Below are 24,642 nucleotides of genomic sequence, written 5' to 3'. Positions count from 1 at the left end.
CGAAAATAGGAACAAATTGCCGAAAATAGGAGCAAAAGCAATGTTTGCATTTTTACGAATATTTATGAAAAAGGGCTTTGAACCGGCAAATAAAAAATAGTGTAACATATTATGATAGTTTATCAACCAGAATAACATCACTTTCATGAAAAATAATAAAAAATGTTTATTTGTGAGCAGTTTTTGTGAAATTGCTGCACTAGCGTGCCGAAAACTGGTACAGTTACCTTATAAGCAAGAATAAATTTTATTCTTTGTTTTTTTGCTTTAAACTATGGTGAAAATTATTTATAAAAAGGACCTGAATAATCGTGATTTACAAAAGCCTGTGATGTCATTGGTCACAGATTTTTTTTTTTCGGTTGAATGTAACGCTGCTTCCGTCCTACCGTTACGTACATAACGCCAGAGGGAAACGCTTGCTCATGCTCGCTGACCGCGCACAAAGAGCAGCAACATCAATTCTCTCCCGTCACTCGAAGCGCTCGGACGTGCAGAACGTCGCTACGTATCCGCAATAGTAAGTTCGTTCGCGTACGTGAAGCTGTGTTATGAATTGCTATTCTATATTTAAAAAAAAATAGGATAAATAATTGGTAAGAATTTACGATGCAGTGAAGTGTGTTTCGAATTTAATACCAATACTACTGATTACCAAGAAAAGTAAAGAAATAGCAAACATCTTTGAACTGTGCCGTGCGTGTCGACTGTTGATGGCTGCTGACTCACCGAATCGCGTGTTTGCACAGTGTCCGTGGAAAGGGAAATATTCTTATACGCAACAACAACTACAAAAAAACAGTGTTTGTGAGTGAAACATATACGACAAGTATAAAACATGCAAAAGATCGTTAAACACAGCAGTAGTGCTGGTGATGATGGTGGTGGTGGTGTGGTGGTACTAAGGCTGACGATGGATGATGGAACGCGTCGTCGCCGATAGTAAACGCAAAAAAAAAAAAAACGTTACGTTTTCGTTGCCATTCGGAGGAAAACCCTGGCACGCATACACAACATGCACAAGCGTGTACGGGAGAAGAAAAGCGAAGGCTTGGCCACAGGACCATGCAACCGGTGGTATATATCTGTGTGTCTCGCTACACACTGCTTGCTCTCTGTGCCAGAGAGAGTTCCACCAGAAACGTACACAGAGCGTGGAAATTGCTGGGCGGAAAATTGCAGTAAAAGCAGCCCAAAGCGGTAGGAACGGAGCAGACCAGAGGCGACGAACGGCGGTGTCGTATTAGATTTGTTATGACCGTGGGGAAGGCTTGGCCCGGAACAGCTCTGGTGCACCAATACACAAGCTGCTGCTGTGCGAAACGTACTGACGTGTATGTGTATGTGTGTGTGTGTGTGAGTAGACGCGTATCGTATCCCCCCCACCAACATATGATGTCCTTGGCGGGAGAACGAACTGTACTTGGCAGGAATTTGTTTTACATTTTGCTGATGTTGCTGCTTTTTTTCTCTCCGCGGGAATGGAACTTCCAGTGTTGTTAAAGCATACGTTTTTCCTGCGTCAACCAGGCGCTGGTAGGTTGATGAATTTATTAATCTTAATTGATGGCTCGCTTGGCTGGGTAAAACCATAGTTACACACGATGGCGAAGTTTCCGTACGGCACCAGCTCACGCGACACCGCCAGGGTGTGGTTTGCGTGCCTGCCAGAAACGCCAATCGAGGGGGGGGGGGGGATTTTTTATTACCTTTCACGCTTCATCTGGTGTAATTAGCATTTTACAAACGGTCATCAGATCCCATGTGTTAGTCTGCTCCCCTTCCGCTTAACTCCCTCTCCCCTCGTTTGTCAACTGGACGTCGGTTGGTCAGCGGTCGGTTGAGCAATAATTAATTTCGAACCGGCCCCCGGGTCAGTGGTGCAAGTTGTCTTGCCATGCTGCCAGTGTGACAAAATCTTCAACTACAGCCTACGGGCCGTCGATTGGCCCAAGTTCCCTTCCCACGGTTGGCCGGCTAGCTCGGTCCAAACGAAACAAACCCAACAATCACCATCCATCCCATCCAATCCAACACGCAGCAGCAGCAGCATCACCATGGTCACGATGGTGGACGGTTGGACGGCACCCCCGATGCTGATGAAGTCACATTGCATGGGAAAAAGTTGATTTTTGTCGCAACCTTAAGACGAAGCGGGAATGATTGTTGGTGTTGATTTTTGTTTTTCTCCTTCCCCACCTCTCGTCATTGAATAAACTCGCGCGCGAATTGCCTAATGACCGCGAGGTGTGCGCATAGCCTACTGCTCTGGGGCTTTCGTGTGTTGGTGTGGAGGGGGATAAACAAACATCTTGTGCAAGGTTCGGGTGCGAGCTGGGTAGAGAAAAGTAGGTCAACTGTTCGCAACGTCCGCTTCCTTGCAGCATCCCATCACATCACAACGAACCGCTTGTGCATTGTAAATTGAGTGTAAAACAGCTTTTTTCAGGGGTAATAAATTCAATCATTCCTATCTCTAAAGCATCCACAGCTGGCCATCATCTTCTGCGCGTAGGAAATCGAATTTCCGTTAAAGTGTGTTCACTATACTGTAGCCGGGATCGCTCGGTCAGGCGCCGCTGTGTGACCAGGAAAACGAACCCAACAGGCGCAACGGGTGGCGTTTGTCAGCAGTTCGTCCTTTTATCCCTCGGTGTGTGTGTGTGCGTAAGTTTGTGTCGTGTGCCGTACAATCAGCACCTGCCCAGTCATAGCAGCAGCAGCAGCAGCAGCTGGCCACAGTGTTCGTCCTTGAGCTAGGCGCGAGCGAGTGCGAGAAGCAAACTCCCTCCAATAGAGTGTTTGTGTGAGTGCGTGCGTGCCGGTATTGGTGCGTGTAATACAGAGCGGCACGGTGTATGCGTGCCTGTGTGTAGAAGAGAAGTGAAAAAAGGATATCGATTAATAACCGCCAAAACAACAACGCAACAAGGCAGAAAGGCCGACGGCCAACGGTGTCAGCTGGAACCGGGTGTCAAGAAACTGGCGGGTCAAGAAGAATCATTGTGTCTTGCGGTCGATTCTGCTGTGTTTTTTTTCTTTCTCGGTCAACGATCCTAGGCCTACAGTTGGGTAAGTTTGCTCCTTACGAGAACGCTTTAATTTAGGTACTTTAAGTCCAAACATTGCCTAATGTAAAATAGAAGCTTCTGTTTGTTTGTAGATTGATTGTTATCCTTTTGGGTATTTTTTTTTAATTTGCTTTACAAAAGAATCTAACATACACTTTTCTTAAAACTTTAAGACACACTATTCAAGATGTGTTTCCTTCGTATGTCTCCAGACACTTTCATTAATGTCTTTCGACCCTTCCTATTTCAAAATCCCATCTTTCATACAACGGCTTACCGGCTTGCACCATGTGTGTATGTGTGTGTGTGAGTGTATGTGTGCGCTCAACCGGAACACGTGTGCTCGCGCTTCCCCGAGAACCCCAGCTTGGAACAGGAAGCAGCTGTGAAGCAACAACGAACATTCTTTGAAACGACGATCACGAATTGCTGCAGTCATCTGGTAGAACGAACGCAGCTCGACCTCGTCACGACTAGACTGAGAAGTCGCTAGAATTCAGCAAGGGGAAGCGATAAAGTGGGGGGGAGGGGGCTGAAACGGTGTCAGGACGGGTGGATAAATTCTTCGCTTGATGCATTTGATCCATATGCATCACGTTCGGTGGTGCCAATGCACTTACGCTCGCTTCGTTCGCTCTTTTCGTTTCGTTCAATGCATGTGCAGCCAAAACAGATTGCTGATGCCACACATAGTAAGTGGATTGTGGACGATGCTTGTCTTGCCAGGTCCATTTTGCCATCCTTTTTAAAATTCACACAAACTGTTAAATTTAATGCCAGCGCTATCACATTCTTTTGATTGAAAGTTTAAGAGGTACAAAGTGCACAGAGTGGCGATTGATTTGCTGGTCCCTGTTCCCTCAACAACCTGTTCGGTTTACAACCTCAACACACTGTTATCGAATGTGGATAGGGTATTCTTATCAGCAGAAATTCCGTCCATCCACCACTTACATTCAACAGCAGTGGGCACACACAAACACCAATACACCGAGCTCTCCTGGAAGAGGGTTGTCATAGCGCAAACAAATATGACAAACGATGTGAAGACATTGGTGGAATGAAGACAGTTTAGATAAGATGCGTCTTGCCCCAGCCCGCAAACAAACTCCGCGAACAGCACTAAACGATCAACCTGGAGCAAACTTTCTAAGTACGTTGAAAGTGACGCATTTTTGTTTGTTTGTGCCTGTGTGTAGTCACCGTCAGGGTCAATTCGTTCAACTATCCCCGAGAGAGACTCATGCCGACCTGGGGACGAGTTGAGCATACAAGCATACCCAACGATGATGACGGGTGTGTTAAGCGCTGTAAGTTAGATCTTACTGCCGAGGTCTCCTCCCGATGACAGTTGAGTCATTCACCACCTTCTGGACGCTGCCGCACTGCCGCATCACCACAGACCATCGGTAATCATTTCCTTTCGACGAAACGTGTTGCAGTAAAACACATTTAGCAATGAATCATATTTTGTGGTTCTCTATCTCTCTCTCTCACGCGCGCACAAAGTATGCCCCAAAGACGAAAAGAAGAAAATTCCAGATTATAATAATTAACACTGCCATCATTTCTCTTCCACGCGTGCGTTTATGTGATCTTAATGCTCGGGCACATAAAATGACGATGATTATGATCGTTTTTATCATCATCAGGGTAATGATTTATTCCATTTGCACTGCTTTGGGCAGCATAAAAACATCTCGATAGAGAAATGTTAATGCACAGAGGAAGAAAACACCGTCTCCGATGCTAACCGAGACGCGCGTGGCAGTGGATCCTTTACGCAACACTGCTTAAAAACATGCAAAATACCAGAAATCCTATAAAAAATAAACAAATACGCAGTTGTAGAAAAAATAACGCAAAACAAAGGTACACCATTTACCCTCGAGGGGTTGTGAACCGAAAAGCAAAAACAAAAATAAAAAAAAAATGGTTCCGCAATAAAAAGGATGTGAATGTGCGCGAATTTATTTCTCTTCGTCATTGACGTCTGCTGGTGCGGGGTTTGGTTTTTATGCTCCATCGCCAGCAAAGGACAATACGCATCCTGTTCCGGGCGGAAATTTGCTCTCGTCCAACGCAGCCACGCACACGCACGTACAGACCTTATACATATTTAACGACCCATTCATAACGGAAATGGTACGGTTGTAAAAGCTAGGGAATTGGTAGGACGCGCTTGGGTTTAGGTTGGGAATTGATTTTTACACGTCCGCGATTGTGAGAAGTAGAAGAAATTGTGTTTGTGCGTGTGTTTTGCACTGAGTTAGACGTACATTTTTTTTTTTAAATATAAAGTTTAACACAAACCCTTTTGGATGAATAATGAAACAGGAAAGTGACACGCATGGTTCACTAATGTTTGCGTCAAGTTTTCGCCTTCAGGAAACGAAATGTTTCACCCGATCATACCGGCAGTACTTAAGGAAAGGTTCCTTATTGGGGACAGTTTTTAGAACGACAACCCAGGCAAGGACCTTTTCCCTTTTTCGGCAGTGCGCGTTTTACCCTTCTGGAAATAGATTTCCCAAGAAAAACACGGAACAAACACGGCTCGGAGTATGTGTCCTTTCCTTTCCGTGCGTGCGTGCGTTTATAATTCGTGGTGTAAATGTTTAATGCCATTCCATCATATCCTTTTCGCCCACTGCTTTACCAATCCACCATCCGGAGCTGCAGCATCGAAAAAGCAACGAAGCAGAATGAAAAGTCACACACCAACCGAAAAACAAGTAAGCCAAATGATGCATGGTATGGTTGGGGACCATTTTTACGTACGCTTTTCGCATTTTACTTGCGCCATTCAAAGCGGCCGAGGGCGCTTGTTTATTTTTTTGCCGCTGCTACTAAAACAAGTTGACCGGGCCCACCAACAGTGGACGGTGACGCGCACCTACCCCCAAACGGATCGATTTGCGCTCGGTTGCTTTGGCTTTGGCTTCTTTCTGGACGCGGTTGGGCTACACAGTTTGTGTTTGAGGCGCTAAATTTAGCGACCGGTAAAAGGGTTACTCCACACTCTCCTGTACGATGCAGCCCCGCCGTTCGCATCAGCAGCAGCAGCAGCAGCAGCACCGGTGCCTGAAGGTGCTCTCTTATGAATGAATGATGGCTGGTAGAATGATGGTTCTAATGGAAGTGCATAGACCGAATGGAAGGAAGAGCAAGAGTAAGGGGGATTAAAAATGCAGTAGGATGTGTGCATTTGCGCGCTCAGCTTTGAGTGATGGAGTGGACACAGTGACACAGGGCTAGACCAGTGCAAAACACACGGCGCTAATGCAGTAGCTCAGTTGTCTCACAGTCTCATTCAAGACAATTAATGTGAATTGTATGACAAAAAAAAACAAGCAATGTATGTGCCATGTGCATCTTATGTATCGCTACTTGTGCCATTATTGCGGCTTAGTGCATGTTGCAATTTATGAAGCATAATACAACATAAAAACACCCAGCACGTCATGTGTGGTTCGCGTGCCGGTGATATGCTTAGCGTGCAGAGCATTGAATCATGAATGTATTGAAAAAAACAAAAAAAGAAAAATGCATAAAAGCGTGTTGTATGCTGCCGCTTAGGAGTTGCTGTAAGGCGAGCTACAATAAACTGCATCGGACTAGTACGCTACTTGGATATCAATAGAAGTGCATAAGTGAGAAAGCACATATATGATAGTTGCCCAATCTCGATCGCTCTCCAGTCCGTAACAAAGAATTGTGACTATCCGATAGCGTGGTGCTTTATTAGTCTACAATGCTTGTGTAGGCCCGACGTGACTGTCAATGTATTTATTCAAATTGAAGTCTTCTTCTTCATCTATTTGGCGTAACGTCCTTGGCGTAACGGAGACATGCCGGCCTATACAGGCTTTCGAGACTTAATTCATTACCACGTAGCCGGATAGTCAATCCTTGCTACGGGGAGACAGTCAATTCTAGGCAGGAACCCAAGACGGGCATGTTATTGTGTCGTTCGAGTTGACAACTGTACCACGGGACCGTCTCAAATTGAAGTAATAATAATAATATTTTTTATTATTATTGTCATTAATATCCATAAAACAGGGATAAAAATTGAATAATCAATTTTGACTTTAAAACGCTCCAAAATCATAAAACGATCCACTTGGTGCAAAGTCTACGGTTCATAAATGATGCCAGCATCCTGCCTAACGATCATTCAATTTATCGCTACTCAAAAATAGTGTCCAAAAATCACACACCCTACATAAACCAGTATATCCTTATCATGGGTGTAAATGGGCCAGCAAAAATCAGCACAAAAAATAACACGCCATCATGTCACACTACCATTCCGGGCTGTCCGTCAAAAACGTCAAACATTCATGTTGTGCCATCATCATCATCATCATCCACATCATTATCATCAGTCCCTATCGTACTACTCTGCTAACGATATTTTCGTTCATTTATGAGAGGTGATTACGTTCGCCCTGACCTCTAACCGTGCTGCGAAACATCCATTCCCCCAACATGGTGTGGAACGCATAGATTTCACCATCGTCCTTCTTGCTTTCGGGCTACCTTTAAGCCAGCGATTGGAGGGGAAAATCGATTCTAAAACTCCTCCGCCCTGGTTGGGCCAGGGGGGGGGGGACTGCTCCATGGCTTTTGGAGGGTATAAGGTCAGCCGATGAAAACCCGATGGACGAACTTTCGCCAGTGGTTCCAACACACAAGCACTCAAACACTCACACGCAACACATACTACTTGTCCGTCCAGTATTTGGTGCTTTTTACATCGGGCTCAAATAGACAGGTACCAAACAATCGCCAGGGCAACCCGGGGTCCTTGAACGAAATCGATAGTTCGAGGGCGATGGAAAAGCTTGGAAATGTTGGCTCCTTAGCTCCGACCTCCCCCCAAGCAGCGTTGCGGTCTTGGTTCTAGTTCGCCGGCCGGATTGCTTCGGATCCGTGTATTGATCCCACCGGCTCACCATAGCCGTTCGATGGCCACCACCGTCCCGGGCGCTTTTTCTACTCAATGATGAATTGTTGTGGTCAAGCGCTGGACGGATATCGTTGGAATATCATCAAAGAAAATTGGAAGCAACCCAAGCAACAGAACAGTGCGCCATCGAAAATCGTCCACCAGCGATGTGTCGTTGAGGGCGGCAACTGTGTTTGTGGCGTGTTGTTGGTTGATATTTTTAGCACCAGTCATCGAGCGAGCGACTCTAAATGGTGCCTTTTGCTACCAGCAGCATAAGCACCGGGATAAAAACGGTAACACCGTCTCCGGTCCCCCGAACGAAGGGAAGACAGCAAGCAAAATTGACTTTTTTGCACGAACCATGAAATTTGTTTTGCTTTTGTCCTTCGTATTATCCACCCTCAGGGAGAGGTAAAGGTAATAGAGGGCAGAGAGGGAAGCGGATCTCATTATCACGTTGATTGTGCCATTTTTAACGACGACTCGACTTTAGCGCGATATCCTTTGCGTGCCTTGGCGTAGCGTTTATTTGAGTACGCAAGTGTTTGCGCGCGATAGGGATTTGCAAAGTTGTGCTGTTTAGCAGCGACTCATTGAAAAGCAAAAACTTTCCGCGCGATGAGTATATAAACAGAAGCAGAAAAACAATTGCAAAACTCGCAAATTAATATTCCCCTTAAGGTGTTCGACTAGGAGCAATGAGCAGTGTGTTTATTACGCTACTAAAATTATTTCACTTTAATTGGCAAATCAATGGAAAACTGGAATTTAAACCATGAGCCATTCCAATTACAAGAATCTGTCAACTCCGGGCATGTGTACTAGTGATGGGTAAAGCTAGCAAAAATCCGGAGTCGACTCCAATTCGACTCCGATAAATTCGGATTTGACTCCGGAAGGTAGGTCCGCCCTGCCTTGGAGGTCCGGAGTCGTTATGAGTCGTCCGGAGTCGTCCGGAGTCCTTATGAGTCGTCCGGAGTCGTCCGGAGTCCTTATGAGTCGTCCGGAGTCGTCCGGAGTCGTCCGGAGCTGCCCGGAGTCATTCAAAGTCGGAGTCGTCCGGAGTCGTCTGGAGTCGTTCGGAGTTGGAGTCGTTCGGAGACGGCCTTCGAAACAAAAGCCAATATACGAAGTGCCTCTGGACGACTCCGACTTCGAACGACTCCGAACGACTCCGAACGACTCTGAACGACTTCGAACGACTCCTAACGACTCCTAACGACTCTTAACGACTCCGAACGACTCCGAACGACTCCGAACGACTCCAACTGCTCCGGACGACTCCGGGCGACTCCGATACTGGGCGGATTTTGTGGTTCTATTTTGCTGGAGTCAGAATCTAACTAATAATAGTCGGAGTCGGATCGGAGTCGTGGGTGCGCTCCGCAGAGTACATCACTATTATGTACTACAGTTTTTTTTGCGCCTTTCAGTGTATCATGAAACAGTTTTGCATGCGCCTCGTGTTCAAGGGACTTTGATGGGACAACGGCCTTATGCTATGCCTGTACGCTATAGCCATAGCATGAAGCACGTTTCGCTTGCTTCAATGGTCCAATCTGTGTGCGTCAGCCGGAGGATATGTGCGCTGATGCTCCAACATTTACGGCTGATGTGAATTTCAGCCGAAGCGCGGGCTAGATTGCATCATTACCACATCATTAGCATCTCCGTGATAATCTTTCTAATTAACCAGTACATGCGCAGGGCAGGGCATTGCAGGACTGGAAATTGGATTCGTGTCGGTTTTGCTTTCCTCCTTCCCTCTATTAATAATTCAAAAAAGTGTGTGCTGTTTTTTGGGCTATTAAGAAACTGTTCATTTTTTTCTACCCCAATAAAATGGAACAGTTTTTATAATAATGATCATTGTTCATATGTTTATCATGTAATGGATAAAGTAAGTAACTGAAGCACACGCAAACGACACCTCCATCACCGCCCGCTGGGTGAAACAAATTTCGAGCGCATTTCTGTTCGCAAGTATTAAGCATGGCAAGCTAACATACCGGTAACGGTTGGGTCGGTAACGATCACCCACAAGCTCACAGTTTCGCTGTCAACCGCACACGCACCGCACCTCAAACAACACACAGACCGGTGGAAGGTTTCGCTCAAGTTCAAGCTTCTTCTTTTTTTGTCGTTTCTTGTTCAGCCTTCTCCAAAAGCCTCCCACACAAGGCCGAACCCAACCAGTTGGAACGGGCGGATGGGTATGGGCTGGCAAGGTACGCTTTTGCACCTTTTTGGCGACCCGTGACAGCCTGGCCCAGCTCACAGTGGAACCCAAGCGCCATGACATGGGATTTTGGGCAGTGCGCAAGTTGTGCGCCAAACGCAAACCCCTGAAATGGGCAGCATGGGGGCAGCAACACACACATTTTCGTGTTGTAACCTTTTTGCCATTTGTCACAAATGGAGATTGTTTTTTTTCTGAATAAGAACGATAAGGAAGAAAAGCCAATTTTCTACTTTGCCACCGTTTTCCGCTTTGATCCCAAGCGTAATGGATCGAATAGTTCCGAAGCTTCCACTCCAGACGCTCCGATTTTTGACGGGACGAAAATGGGAATTTCATGCTTTTACGTGGGTGACACGACCAAATGTGGTTCCTTTCGTTCGTTTTTTTCCTGCTAGTGTGCCACCTGAGGCCCAACACTTTCAAGACTTAGTGCTACTGTGCGAGATTTATAGCCAGCAAGCTTCAAATATAAATCCATCGTATGGAACCGAATTATTGTGGGGCCTCGGTATGAGTGTGTTTGTGTGAAATTTTACTCACAGTGATCATAAAAAAACATACACACACAAAAAACATCCAATTCTAACATTACTTCTGCCGTAAAAAAATCAAACCACGGTTTCCCAGACCGATAAACCCACCAAAACGCCCAACAAAATCAACCGTCTCTTGCTAAAACGCATCTTGCTCCATCGTGCATCGCGGTAGTGGTTTCCACGACGCTTCGCACCGCTTCAGATTGTAAGTGTTTTGTAATGCATGACGAAAGGCATGCCATTACGATCACAGCACACCAAAACTGCATAACGAATGCAGCGCGAAATGCAGCGCGAGCGCACGCGCAATCGCGTGATCGTCCAGCTTGAGACCGATAGCAGGGAATAGATTCTCACAGATCTCACACGTATTCGAAAAATAGAATTTGCAGGAAATATTTGCTTCATAAGTAGCGTTCCCGTACCGCTCGTACTGTCACAAGATTGATGGCTTCATTCATAGTTTAATTCTCGCTAGGTGTTGTTTAAAATTGTGCCTCACTGTAACGCGTTCCGCGGCAGTGCTGTGGATCGATGCACTTGTTTCACGGCGAATGAGAATTTGTAATAGAGTAGTAATAGTGGTAGCAGCAGCAGCAGCACTAAGACCAGAGTGACAAGAGCACACTCTGTCTCGTACAATTTGATCAATAGTTTAGTGCGATCGTTGATGTATTTCTTTCGCTTCTTCTTCGTTCAGTTTCGGTTTGTTTCACTTCCTCCCGTTTGCTTTCACGCGGGCCATCGTAACGATAAAACAATCACGGTGGCTCCAGCCGAACGGCGACAAACCGTGGCAACAGCAGGGCCGTGTTCCAGATCCCCCAGACGCTCCGAGGTAAACAACTGCTTAACGATTTCCTAACCCATTGCGGTGGCGAGTGGCTCCGATCGAACGCGAGCGTTGGAAGATTTGTCTTTTCCCTTCCATATCTTCACCGTTCGGATCGATTCGGTCAAGCAAGCGTTCGACCGCTTCTGGTCCATTCTTATCCGCCGTGTTTATCTACTACTACTTCTTTCCCCGGGGTAATGTTACCCCCTTTATCTATTTCCCATTATGTGAGGGGGGAGAAAAAACCAATCTGGGATCGGTTGGTTGGTCGGTCAGCGGCACGGTCTTGCTGTGGCTCGCCGGAAGCTGTGTCTTTGTTTGGGATACACTGCCCGAATGTCCCGAAGCTAGCCCCCCGGTAGCATAATTTATTATTGAAAACTCCAAGAAAAACTTTGATTTTCCTCTCACACCCTATTCCGTCTTGCTCGTTCGTATTCGCTGCGGTTTTAATCTCAAACCGTCTGGGGAAAGATTTGTCTATGCGTGCTTGGGGAGCAGCTGTTGGGGAGTTGGGGATAAAACCCGTACCGCAAAACCCGTTGGTTTGTCTTGCGGCGGGAAGATAAATGTAAATGAATGTTTACTTCATCGACGATGCGAGAATAAAAATCAGTTCCCTGTCCAAACAAACCCCCGCCTTCATGCAGTCGTCGCGTGAATGCGATGAAAATACACTTTGATTTTCCGTGCTCAAGCATATAAAGCGTTCAAACCATATTGAAATTGAACTTTTTATCAATTTTGGTAAAAACCCAATAACATTCTAAAAAATTGCAATGGTTCATGGTTATTATACAACATTTATGTGTCATGCTTGAGACATTTCTATACAGATGGATACAGTGAAATGTGATTAGAATTATTATTTATACTTAGAATATATTTTCCGGCATAATCATCTATTTTAATTACATTTGGTTTAATACTTCGTAGCTCATGAAGGGTTAATGCGACAACAGAATAGAATTCATCATCTCGCCTATCATTCGCGTACGAATCAAACGAAACCTGAGCGTACATTCTAGAAACACAGCACGATCTTGTGCCTATGCCCGCAACCCAGAACATTAGAACCACCGCTAGCATTCTGCTGCTGATTTGTATTGTGTGTAGATTTACAACGCATGTTGTGTCTTAAACTAGAATAGACTGGAAAGCGAGAGAGATCATTTCACACATCCGTGTGATGCAGCCAGAACAGACAACAACACCTTTCTCACTCCCGAATCGTCGCCGCACCGTGGATGGATGGATTAGCGGGCGAGATTAGATCCGAGACACCGAGCGCCGAGTGGCACTGGCACTGGAAAATAGATAAATAAACGATTTCACCGGCTCGTTCGTCGCGGCAAACCGCGCCAGCTCATTAGCAGCAGCAGCAGCAGCAGCGAGAGCGGGCTAATGAACTAATTTGAAATTCTGCTTCGCCTACGCGCTCTGAGTAGCTTAAAATGCATCACATAAGCCCGGTCGTGCGAGACCGTGGTGTGCGTTGAAACTTAGCACAGGTCTCAACGGTATTTCGATTGGGAGGCGGGTTTTAATCAAACTTTGTACCCGTTCCAAAAGCAAAAACTGTGTGTTCGTTTGGAGATGTTTTGAACGATGTTTCATACAAAAAATGATTAATTTTAGCATAACAACATTTGTTGCGTTTTACATACAACAAAAACCCCTTCGCCGATTGATCTGACACGACGGTTTGCCTCGTCGGTCGTGAAGATGCAACAATTGCTATGCAGCTCGACACATTGTGGTGTGAAAGCAAATTCCAGCGCATTGTTTCACTGTCATCTATCTCAACCAGGCGCCCTTTGGTTCACAGTCGCGTATGAACATCATCTACCACCATTACATATGCAGACGGCAAACTCTGCTGCTGTTGCCGCTACCGAAACCACGCGCTTGCGGTCACATAATCTCCAGTTTCGCTGCTTGAGGTGCATCGCTAGATATGGTGCATCTGTGTTTGAAAGTCGTCGCCCATTCGCCACCACATTCGACGCATCTGCCGATCAATTCCCAACGCCGAATGCCGAAGCAATTCTTTGCCGTTGGTGGAATTTCATAAACATTCCTGCAGCTGTGTGAAAGTGTGTTCCGACGGTGCCGTGTAGTAGAGACGGTGCGCAGGCAGTTGCACATTTGGTGGGAAGTTTACCACATCACGCTCAACCCGCAGCCCTTGGTTCAATGGGTTAGAGTAAGAGTAGCGTTTTTGGGAGTTCATTTGGTTAGGCACCGTTAGGCAGCAGGTAGAATCAATCACCAACGCCTGAAGATTAAACATATCACACCCGCCATAGGAGTAGTAGTAGCGAGTTGCACACGTTTGCACGGTGTGGCGGGTGGTTTCGTTAAACTTTCGTTCGTCAGCTGCGGCCCCGACACGAATGTAAATTTTGAGCCTATTTGTTTAGCCTACCGGTCCCGGTCATCGAGCAGCCTAAAATGTGCAAATTAATGTAACGCGAGACACAAGCCTGTGCTTGTTGTGAGCGCAAAAATATCATCCAACGGTGTGCGCAATATGATGGCGTAAGTGTCGAAAACAGTTTGGCGCGATACGGTGTGCGAGCTTTTGAAGATTTGCTAATCAAATTAATTAACGTTTGCTCAGCCGAACGGTTGTATTTTTGTTGTTGTGTTGTGTTTGGTCAAAGCGAAAAGGAAAGCTTTTTTTGTGTGTGTGGTAGTCATAGGGATTCCGCCGTTCGCCTGATGCGTATCTAAAGTATAAACACTTAAGCTGTGCATATCTGATGCTTTCAACCAACGGATTTTTTTTCAATTACCTTGATAAGTGATGAGCGGCATTGCAAATTTATGCAAACAAAGCACATTATAACAAGCTTTTTTCTTTCTTTTCCGCCAAAGTTTTTGCAAAACAAAAGCTAAGCAGAGCAGAAAGATTAATTTTATTTACGATTCACATTTATTTGGCATTGTAACGAAGCGTAAGCTTTGAATGTAATGTAATGGAATTTGCTCCAAAATATTATGAAGAATACACCAGAACTGCTCATACTTCTGAAAACTATTTCTTCACTGCAAATTTAACATCAAATGCTGTTGTAGTCTGTTGTATACTTGCCTCATTAAATGTCTAGTTATGAATGAAAAACAAAGGCTTGCAAAACAATGCCCTCCTCCAATTACAAGTAGATTAAATACAGCAAACAAAAGTATTAAGAAATGGCTATCAAATAAAATGACCAAACTCCTCCATCATTAACACAAGCAAACAACATTGTTTCCCATTTTCGAACACAATTTCACAACAAAATCCGCCTATCTGGCAAACCACTGCGACAGTAATCGCTTTATTAGAATGCTTCGGCCCCAGCATTGGTCGGTCGGTCGGTCGGTGTCACGATCGTCATGATCGTGGGACTTGTGGGCTCGATGCTTCAGACATTCAGCCACGTCCATTTCCCCACCGGAGGTTGGCATAAAGCAAAAAAACGGCTCCAAAGCCCTAAAAATGCAGCGAACCGATTATCAGCATACGCCCTTCCCTCCCTGCCTTACCTGTGAGTTCGACCGGCCGGCCGGGTCATCTGGCGCTATAAATATGCCAATAACCGTTACCGCTAATGCCTCCGGTGGCGTGGCGTTGGGCCCAGCAGCAGCAGCAGCAGCAGAAATCGCGGCTGCTTCTTCACCATCGGTGTCACGTCACAGTCATCAACCTGCGCTAAGCTATCGTACGAACGTTTTCGCGGCAGCGCTCCGTTCGGAGCTCGATACAACTGCCAGCCGGCCAGTCAGCTGGGGTCGTTGGTGGGTTTAAGAAGAAAAGAACACGCCCCACTCTCCGCCCTGTAAAACCGGTCCTGAGGAACGTCTGGAATGCCGTTAAGCATTCCTTTAATCGCTATTCCGTCATCGTTATTGGAAACTGGATATATTTTGTGTGTACACATGGACGGTGTGTGTTGGGAGGTGGCGCGAGGGAAGAGAGACGGAGAGTCTGCCATTTTCTGCTGTCTCTGTGCCCCAGAACACTCTTCTTTCTTCCGTTCCGTTGTTGTTGTTGTGAAGTAAGCTCTCATGTTTCCGTTTCCAGCAACTGGAACCATTTTAGTGGCGAGTACATCTTGACACAACACCGGAACCGGAAAAGGGATCCGATTTCCGGACCGACCGGTGCATGTGGATTACATACTGTGGCTTCGTTTCCATCCCTGGGCTTCTATGTGGCCCCTCCGGACGTTCGAACCAACGAATTCTCGTGTCTGCAAAGTCCCATCAGAGTGGCCATTTCATGTTAAACAGATGTGTGTACCTTTTTTGATGCAATTGAGGGGGCTCATCCATAAGTTACGTTACGCAATAATTGAATTCTTCTCTTTATTCTCCGTGCTTGATATTTTGGTTAAAATTTGATTTTTTGTAAAAAAAATAAAGACACACTTTTCATTTACTCACCATCTTGCAGTATAAATGTCCTCCCAAAGCCGGTACCTTTCATGTCAAGAAAAAAGGAAGGCTCAAGTTGAGGTTAATAAAACCATGTTTTAATGAAATATGGTTGGCCAAAAATATCTCCTCCCAATGCTTGGTGTAGCATCCACGGCGGCAGTAATCCACCATGGAAATCCACGCTCACTTAAAAGCACAGCACTCCCCAGCGTACTGGAACTTGAAAGCGAACAGCACACTCTAACATCACGTGTCGTGCCGTTAGTGTGGCCCGTGTACACACAACGCCACATTTTCCAGCTCCAATTTATGTCTACATTGCGCTTTTCGTGTGTGAGCACCCTTTATCTTCCCGTTCTCGATGCTCTTCACAATTCTTTTCCCCTGCACGTGGAAAACTCTTTGAACCTCGGCGCTTTAGAACGGCTTGCCACGGGGTTCAAGTACATTTTCTGCCCTTGAGAGGCACACTTTGGTAGACAAACTTGCTGCCTGCCTACACGGCAGTAACTATAGAAACTGTCGCTGGAAAAAAAAAGGTTCGCTGCGCCTACCCTGCCTTTATACACCGCGTTAACAAAGCAATAAGCTCGTGACACGTGACCGGACCAGGAAGATGGTTGCATTGAAATTTGGAACATAAAACAAGCGGCCCACTCTCTTCCATCTATCGCCAGATGCAATCTCCGTACTGCGAGTCTTGCTAGTGACCTGATTACAATGGCTTCTTCCTGCCGTTACGAGCTGGAGTACTGGAATGTCTGAAGAAGACATGTTCAGCCGATCTTCCACAGCACATCATCCTTTCTTCCCAACGACTGACGCCTGTGGCTGTGGTAGAATGAATCGCTTTGCTTGGCGATTGCGGTATGATGTGGCAGAAGGGTTTTTCTAAATGCACCCAACGGTGACATTTGTGTGGGCTACAGTGTAAAGCAATCTTGAAAAGCGACATCCTTTCGGCTTCCCGCGAACGTTCAAAAGTCGTACCACTGCTTACACACCCACCCACACACACACACACACTCACCCTTTTGGCAGTTATTTGCCAAAAAAAAAAAGTGAAAGAAAACATAAGCGAAAAACTTTTCCCCATTTCGGTTGGCACGACCGTTCTTCTACGGGTGAATGACTCCCGATGGAGTCATTTGGAACTTTACTTTCGTTCATTTCGCTTTAAAACTCGCCACCAGCAAACGGCTCGGGGATGAAATAATGTTTTTTTGAGGATCAATGGACGTGTGAAAACGAAGAGGTGGAAGAATATTTCGTGCGGGAAAAACTTACCCTGAAAAAAGGATGTACCCGTAACCTTTCACTTCCCTAATTATTCTTAATTCTTTGGATAGAATGTTTATTTTCCCAGAGCATGCCGTTGCTTGTAAATGGACACAGCGGGTGATAAATTCACCCCCAAAGGCACATTTGTAACCGTACACTACTCTAGGCGAAAATGGATGGCAAGAATGTAATTTCGCCATTATTCCCGAATTCCACGAATCCTTCCTCGTCCATCGTCCATCGTTTGTGTCGTAGAAAGTTGAGAAAAGCTGAGAATAGGACTGTGGGTGCTGCCTGAAGACAAAGTAAGGGCCACTCAGGGAATGGTAATGAAATAAACAGAGAAGCCACTGGAGACACCATTATTAGATGCTGCTGCATCAAATCTATCTACTTTTTTGCCGGTTTTGGTCAAGCAAATGGGTGTTGGTAGTTTGGTCGTAAAAGTACTGAACCGAACACATTGTATATCGTGTTTGCTTGTTTCTTGGTCACGGTTGGTTACGTGATATTATGAAGTCAAAATCAAATCAAAACTCCCCCCCCCCCCCCACCCCCCTGCCATCGTAATGATGGCCACCGTACCAGTGATGTAGGATCACTTTTAATACAGAGTGCCGCCCTCCCAGCACAAGGCATTCGCTTACGATGATTGATCATGTCAATAATTTCATCAACAGACATCAAACTAATAAACAGAAAATGTGCCCGTCCGTGCCAGACAATTTCCCTCCAAGCGCCTCTCTCTCTCTCTCTCGCATACACACACACTCACTTCTCACGATCGATAGGGAAAGTTGTTCGTTTTCGATCAAATGTTCAGCCCCTGGAGCTCACTCTCCCTCTTATGAAAACTTTCCTCCACAGCACATGCTGACAATGTGAGCAGCACCAATTCATCCACTGTTTTGTGATGGAAAATTGAAGTGACGACAAAAACCCATACCGACACACAGACACACACAGAGGCACACCGAGACACAACGACATGCTAGTGAGGTACGGATGAAATTGTGCCTTTTATTACACCATCGCAAGCCCAACGCGTCCCAATGGACGCCACACAAATGGAGCAGCAGAACAACGATGGAGCAGCAAAAGTGACTCCATTAAAATTTCTTTCATGTCAAAAAATGGGGGTGGTGAATGTGTAGATTGGCAAGACCAAACACTAACGTCATGTTGGGGGTTTTTTGTGTGTGTGTTTAAGGCGACAGCGGAACACACCACGCGCGGGGATGGCTTAGCTTCCGTTTGTAAATTAAAATACCAAACAATGTCTGCGAGATAGATGATGGTTTTGCAGACAAAAAAATCATCATAACAACAGCTACTTGAACAGCAGCGCGAACATGATAAACGTGGCACCCTGTCTGGTAGGACGAGAGAGACTCTTTGTGCAGAGTTGAGGATTTTTTTTTTCAAAACTATCTTTTTGTACGCAAAACAAAGTGCATCACCGGTAGCTGCTGCACTGCGCGTCTCAACCCTGTTGAAAGCCTCATATTTAATGTCTTCCTTTCGCTGGGCCACATCTTTGGATCGTTGTTCGCGTTCGTCACCTTTCCACCACTCGGTCCGTAAGTCCATTGGTGAGGTGTGAGTCAACGAAACAAGAGGAATCGTTTAGTGAGCACACACATAACACGGTGATGAGAATTATGGAAATGATGAGCGGCAATGGCCTGTCGACAAAAAGAGGTGTGCAGGCGCGCACTTTAAAAGGTGCGCGCGGAGCTACCGTGCGCTGATGTTTGTTAATGATAATTTCTTTAATGAAAAGAGAGTGCGTCCAGTTTTGTTTTGTTTGTTTTTTTTTTCAGAAAGCTAGGGTTTGAATTACAAAATACCAGCAGCGCTAGAAATGGTAATATGAGCAAGTGTTTTTGCTTCCCTCTTTATTCAGTGATTTTACAATTTCTAACCATTACACCAACCCAACTACTGGTGCATGATGTCAATTAAGAAATTTACAATTTTACCAGCACAACCAGGGAGGGAGGGGAATAGTGTGATCGAATTTCTACATTGATTAATTAATATTTATCAAAACTACGTCGCACACTCCCAAAAAATGCCAAGGAAAGCCCCACCGCCTTGACCATACACGGTGCCAAAGATCAAAGAGAAGTAGCGCCCATGATCAAATCGATTTTCTCCTCATGTTTCGTGCTCGTGTTTCGTGTGCCAAACCCATGCGAAAGTGAAACGCGCCCCAGCCGGCAACCATTCAATTTATTAGTACATCGGCTTGTACTGCGGGCGGCGACTAAAATGTGCAAGTTACAGTTTCATCGAACACGTTTATTGCAAATTTTATTAGCAGCTTTCAGGTTGGATTGAGTTATTTATCACCGACTGCCTAACTTACCATTAAACTTTCATATTTTGTGCACAAAATGTACAGACTGCACATGTTGCCGAGTTTCACATTATATTTTTACAATTTAATACATTCATACAACTTCTTCTCAGTATCAGCAAAGTTGCTAATTTTATCATGCCATCCTTTCTATTTCTATTTCGCAGACCAATGTTTAATGTGAATCATCTTTACACGGACATTTGTTGGAAATAATCGCACTCCATCCCAGCCATCACAACTGGGGGCCCGCCCTTCGATCCATCCGTGCAAAAGTACAAATGCATTGATATAGCTTCACCTTCGAGCAAAGCAATCAATATCAAACGAAACTGGACCTGGACATCAGCAGACACCAAACGAAACCAATTTTAGCATAAAAACCTTCTAAAGCATGTACAACATGAGCGCGGCCAGCATTCTCGAACTGCAGACCTGGATCGTCTACCAGCGCATCGCGGCCGAGTGTGCCAACTGTTTGTGTAAGTATTTCTGCCCGCCCCAAAACAAAACACGCTTCTTGGCAAACGGCTGCGATGAATGAACTTGTTCCGTTCGGGGACCTTTATCCAAAGACAAACCGTTCGGGGGATCAAGTGTAAAAGCTTACGCGTGCGTTCCTTCAACTTTTGTCCTCCGCCCAAAAGGGTAGTGGAAATGGACAACAACACCCTTACAAGCAGAACCGCCGCAGCACAAACAATTGCGGTAAGACAACCACGCTAGGCTTATTAAGCCATCGGTCCATCTTTTGCCGGGGTGGGCAGCAAACCCATTCCTAAACTGGGCTTCGCTTTTCGCTTTGAACCGTCACAGTAATCCTTACCGTCGTCTGTCCATACGCCACCGGTTGGGCAGCGGTTGGTAATGAAAAGCAAATAAGGGAGCAATGTCCATGCCTTACCCGAAAAGGATGAATACGATCGGGCTGTGGCACAAATTGGTAAACTCTTGGAGGGTTAATTTCAAAAAAAGGTTAACCGCCAAGCAGGGCAGGGCGGGGGCCAGGGAGCAGCAACATTAATCCTCTTAAATGGTGACACGTGGGTGAACGATTTCGTCCTTGCCAATGTGCCCGGTTTAAGGCATTCTGGCTCTATAAGTAAAGCCATCTTCTTCTTCTTGTGGGCAGATTTTTTCGATTTGTTTCATAATGCATTGGCCCTTTTCTGTTGCCCTTTTTTTCGTACGGCTTTGTGTTATGTTATGAATATATCATTAGTAGCGTGTGACCGTCAAATATCCTTTGACAGCAGGTGACACTGTGACCTAGGCAAATGGTACTCATTCGAGAGGAACCAGACGGTATGGAAATGCGGTGGTTTTCTTGCTAGATGCCGTGAGATAAGGATAACTGTCGCATGTTGAAAGGAAATAACTAACCGCGAGACCTTGCTTTGGCTAGACGGAGGAACTAATTGCGTTTGTGTGCATTATTTAGTTTTATCTTGTTTCACTTTTCTATTTTTTAATCATTGTTTTATGTTCTGTTTGTAAGTTGATATCTAAATTATTTTCTTTTTATCGATTTTTTTCATTTATTTACGAGTTATTGTTTTATCTATTTTTTCTTTTTATTCTTTCAGGAAAATTCATCGTATTGTTATTTTGATTTTGCACTGAAAACATTAGCATGCAGATTTAATCATTGTTTATGTTATTCATCGGTACTATCAAAACGAAGCTATTAAAAGTCATCCAAAAAGTTGAGCAAACTCACTCAATTACTAAGTCCAAAGCGGTCTCGTCCAAACCATTTACCGTGCACAATGATCGATACAGGTACGTATACAATTCACCCAAGCCGCGGTACACTAACAGGTGAAATAATAAAAGTGAACGGTACATTGGTGGTGTAACGAACCAATAAACAAAACCACAAAGCATCAAATCAGCATCAGAAAGTAGGGAAACCAATCAACCAAATTGATATCACTTCGGCAATCACGACAATCACACTCGAAGCCTCTGTTATTAGCTTTCGTTGGGCCCATGAGTTGGGTGATCATTCCGCGATACTGGCTGGTGGTTGCGTTGACCAACACAGCACAATCATCTGAGATGGAAATGTGGTTCTGCTTGTTGTACACACACTGTTGTGGTGATAAGATACACGTCTGTTTGCGGTGAAGATAGACTAGAAAGTTGTGGAGGTTTGATAGTCTCGCAGTCTCTACGCCTCTACTTGACTGCCGTTGGTTGGCCTCGATGCACAGCGGATTTGGTGGCTTGCATCTGTATCAGCCTAACGTCTCTAACGGTCTCTTTCTCCTTCGCCTTTCAGTTATGACGGATAATGCCTTCAAAGCGAAGGACATTGGGCTGCGGGCGCAGAAGAAAATCCTCTCCCGGATGGCAAGCAAAAATGTGGCTAAAGTGTTCATCGACGGTACGACCGCGTCCCTTCTAGACAACGTGTACCGGTTGGTAAAGGTGCATGTAAGTAAAAGATAATCTTGGAAGGCGAAAGACACCACAACTCATCACTAATTCCTGGTCTCTCTCTTTCTCTCTGTCTCTCTTCTCATCTTCACAGACCGGCAGCAAAAAGGATGCGGAACGATTGGTTAAGAACATCATCAAAATCGTGATCAAAATTGCCGTCCTGCACCGGAACGGGCAGCTGAATGCGGACGAGCTGCGCCAGGCGGACCGGTTCCGCACCAAGTTCCAAACGCTCCAGATGGCGATCCTGTCCTTCTACGAGGTGGACTACAGCTTCGATCTCAACTATCTGCAGAAATCGCTCGCCGACTGCCGCAGCCTGTTGCGCTCGTGCGTGGTGCGCCACCTGACGGACAAATCGCTCGGCCGCATTGACGAGGTGTTTGACACGTTCGCTGACTCCGCCCTGCTCGAGACGGCCTTCCGGCAGGACTCGCCGTACCGGGAAATCATGGACAAGATAGTGGTCGATCTGAACAAAGCGATGGAGAATGGAGACATTTAATGCTGGGGAAATTCCTTGGCTCCGTCTGCATGCAAGTTGCTCTCGAAAGAAGAAGAAACAAAAAGTCGAACAAAAAGATGTCTTTCATCTGCTGCCAGCGACGAAGCTTCTTGGGGTGTGGGGTAGAAAGCAAACCCCACCCCTCTGAAACTGTACCCATCGTGTATGACCGCACCGCACCGCAAGGCTTTAGATTTCCGCAGCAGAAGATCATCACCAAACGTGATCATCATCGCCCATGTCGCGAGTCGGCCGCTTTTCTCGGTTGAGCGGGAGCCGATCGATGCCACCAAAGCTGCGCACGGGAGTTCGAGTGCAGCAAGAAGGATAATTAATTTCAAACCCAAATCGAAAAGCAAGTCACACATTTACTGAGGGGAAATGGGAAACGGGAAAAGCGAAGCAAACATTTCAGCTTTTTATTTAATGCAACGATCGTATTTAAGTTAAGTTTTCGAATAGCTACGTAGTCATAGCAACTAACGCTTGTGTCCTGTTTTGCATTCGGTAAGGTCGAGGAACAGGCGTGGTAGGATAAATAAAAGGGAGATAGAGAGAGAGAGAGAAAAGTATTAAAAGAAAGGAAGTACATACTCAAGCAACTTATTGTGAGGTTAATTGTCCATATCAATTAAGTCAGTGGCGGAGTGGATGAGCTTTTGGGAAGTGCATAATAACGTACGTATGGTTAGCGCGGTTATAGAGAAAGCAGTATTGTAGACTTTGCACTATTGGCGCTACTATTGAAACACTTCTACACACTTTTGCTAGTATGACACATCGGCGTCACAATTATCATGGAAAGGATGGCACAACTTACGCATAAAATGGCTAGAATGGGTAAAGAAACTCCCTAGAACACACGACGGCAGTATGACCTCACTTCGATTCATATCTCACACATACACACAGCTAGCAGATATAAACACATCACTAGACGAGCAACTACACTGCTAAAACAAAACACAGTGAGGACCAGTTTTGATGACCACTTTTGAAACACTAGCAAAACACAAAACCACAAATCTCTATTCCATTCTGAACGCTGTCTAAATATAGCAAGATAAGAACGTATTCATAATGCACCAACAACACAACCTGAAGCAAGTCTTAGAAAAATCTACACAACCAATAGGAACAAAATTCCGAATGTACTGGATTATTGCGGAGCGTTAGAGATGGCATTTGATCGCTGGTAGAGCCGTGCGTATGTTAAACTCGTGCGTCGCTGTGTTAGATACAGAACCGAATACAAGCTGAATGGAATTGTTGAATGTTTTGCTGTGCAACATGTTTGCTGTGTTTGAACGCGCTATTGTATGTTAATGAACAGATGCTATGGAAATGGAACGAATTGCATGGGCAGTGTAAAATACTGTCATCATTTGTGTAAGTGTGTAGGCGTGGAAGGAAAGCCGTTGATATTAATTGAAATAAAACCGACGATATTTTGAATGGGCACGTAGAAAATCGACCATTGTTGACTATTTCTTTAGCATGTTACTACTTGAGAACACTAACATAATGAAATTGCTATGCCAAGCTTTTTAGAAACCAGTAAAATGTTAAGATTTGGTTCAACCGTTCATTCAAACAAGTTTTTCCGTTGCTCTACATTTGAAATGAAATATTTCATCACCATACGTGAAATATTTCAAAACGTATTTAAAGCTGCGAACAGGCAACCTTTTGTGGGATGTCTTCGCAAATTTAGAGACAAATTCATTTTTTACATCGTAAAACAACTTAGAAGAGAAAAGAAAACTAACATTATAACACTTATCAACAGGAAAGAAAACATTGCTCGACTAGCATACACGAAACAATCAAAAGCATCATTCAACTTTGTTAATGAAAACCTTCGATCGATTTTACATCGCTCGTTCTATTTGATTAGATTTTTAGCAAAAACGATGCATTTCGTCGTGTAATTACCATATGACTGGATCTGCATCATACCATTTCAACGCGTACCCCACT

General features: G+C 45.1%; 1 protein-coding gene across 5 annotated transcripts; it reads left to right on the top strand.

Annotated features, from left to right (window-relative positions):
* Window positions 1-452: 452 nt before the first annotated feature.
* LOC1272961 (tumor necrosis factor alpha-induced protein 8-like protein) lies at window positions 453-24,132 on the top strand. 5 transcript variants are annotated; one of them, XM_061652617.1, is made up of 6 exons: window positions 626-807; window positions 2,483-3,072; window positions 19,880-20,194; window positions 21,299-21,494; window positions 21,997-22,151; window positions 22,249-24,132. In XM_061652617.1, the coding sequence occupies exons 4-6, from the start codon at window positions 21,482-21,484 to the stop codon at window positions 22,660-22,662; spliced, it is 582 nt and encodes a 193-aa protein (XP_061508601.1). In that variant the 5' UTR covers window positions 626-807; window positions 2,483-3,072; window positions 19,880-20,194; window positions 21,299-21,481; the 3' UTR covers window positions 22,663-24,132. The 5 variants fall into 5 exon arrangements, with proteins under 5 accessions (XP_061508598.1, XP_061508600.1, XP_061508597.1 ...); XM_061652614.1 differs by lacking the exons at window positions 626-807; window positions 21,299-21,494 and adding an exon at window positions 453-520; XM_061652616.1 differs by lacking the exons at window positions 626-807; window positions 21,299-21,494 and adding an exon at window positions 467-534.
* The last annotated feature ends 510 nt before the right edge of the window (window positions 24,133-24,642 follow it).

This window comes from Anopheles gambiae, chromosome 2 (genome assembly GCF_943734735.2).
Source record: "Anopheles gambiae chromosome 2, idAnoGambNW_F1_1, whole genome shotgun sequence".
NCBI lineage: Eukaryota > Metazoa > Arthropoda > Insecta > Diptera > Culicidae > Anopheles > Anopheles gambiae.
The sequence above is the reverse complement of the archived record's forward strand: the minus strand, read 5'-3'. Positions and strand labels throughout refer to the sequence as shown.

Bases quoted from the DNA above. Each gene is read 5' to 3' on its own strand.
- LOC1272961 (XM_061652614.1), top strand. From the start codon at position 20,107: ATGTACAACATGAGCGCGGCCAGCATTCTCGAACTGCAGACCTGGATC. The intron at 20,195-21,996 runs GTAAGTATTTCT...TTCGCCTTTCAG, and splicing joins CGAGTGTGCCAACTGTTTGT to TTATGACGGATAATGCCTTC. The intron at 22,152-22,248 runs GTAAGTAAAAGA...TCATCTTCACAG, and splicing joins ACCGGTTGGTAAAGGTGCAT to ACCGGCAGCAAAAAGGATGC.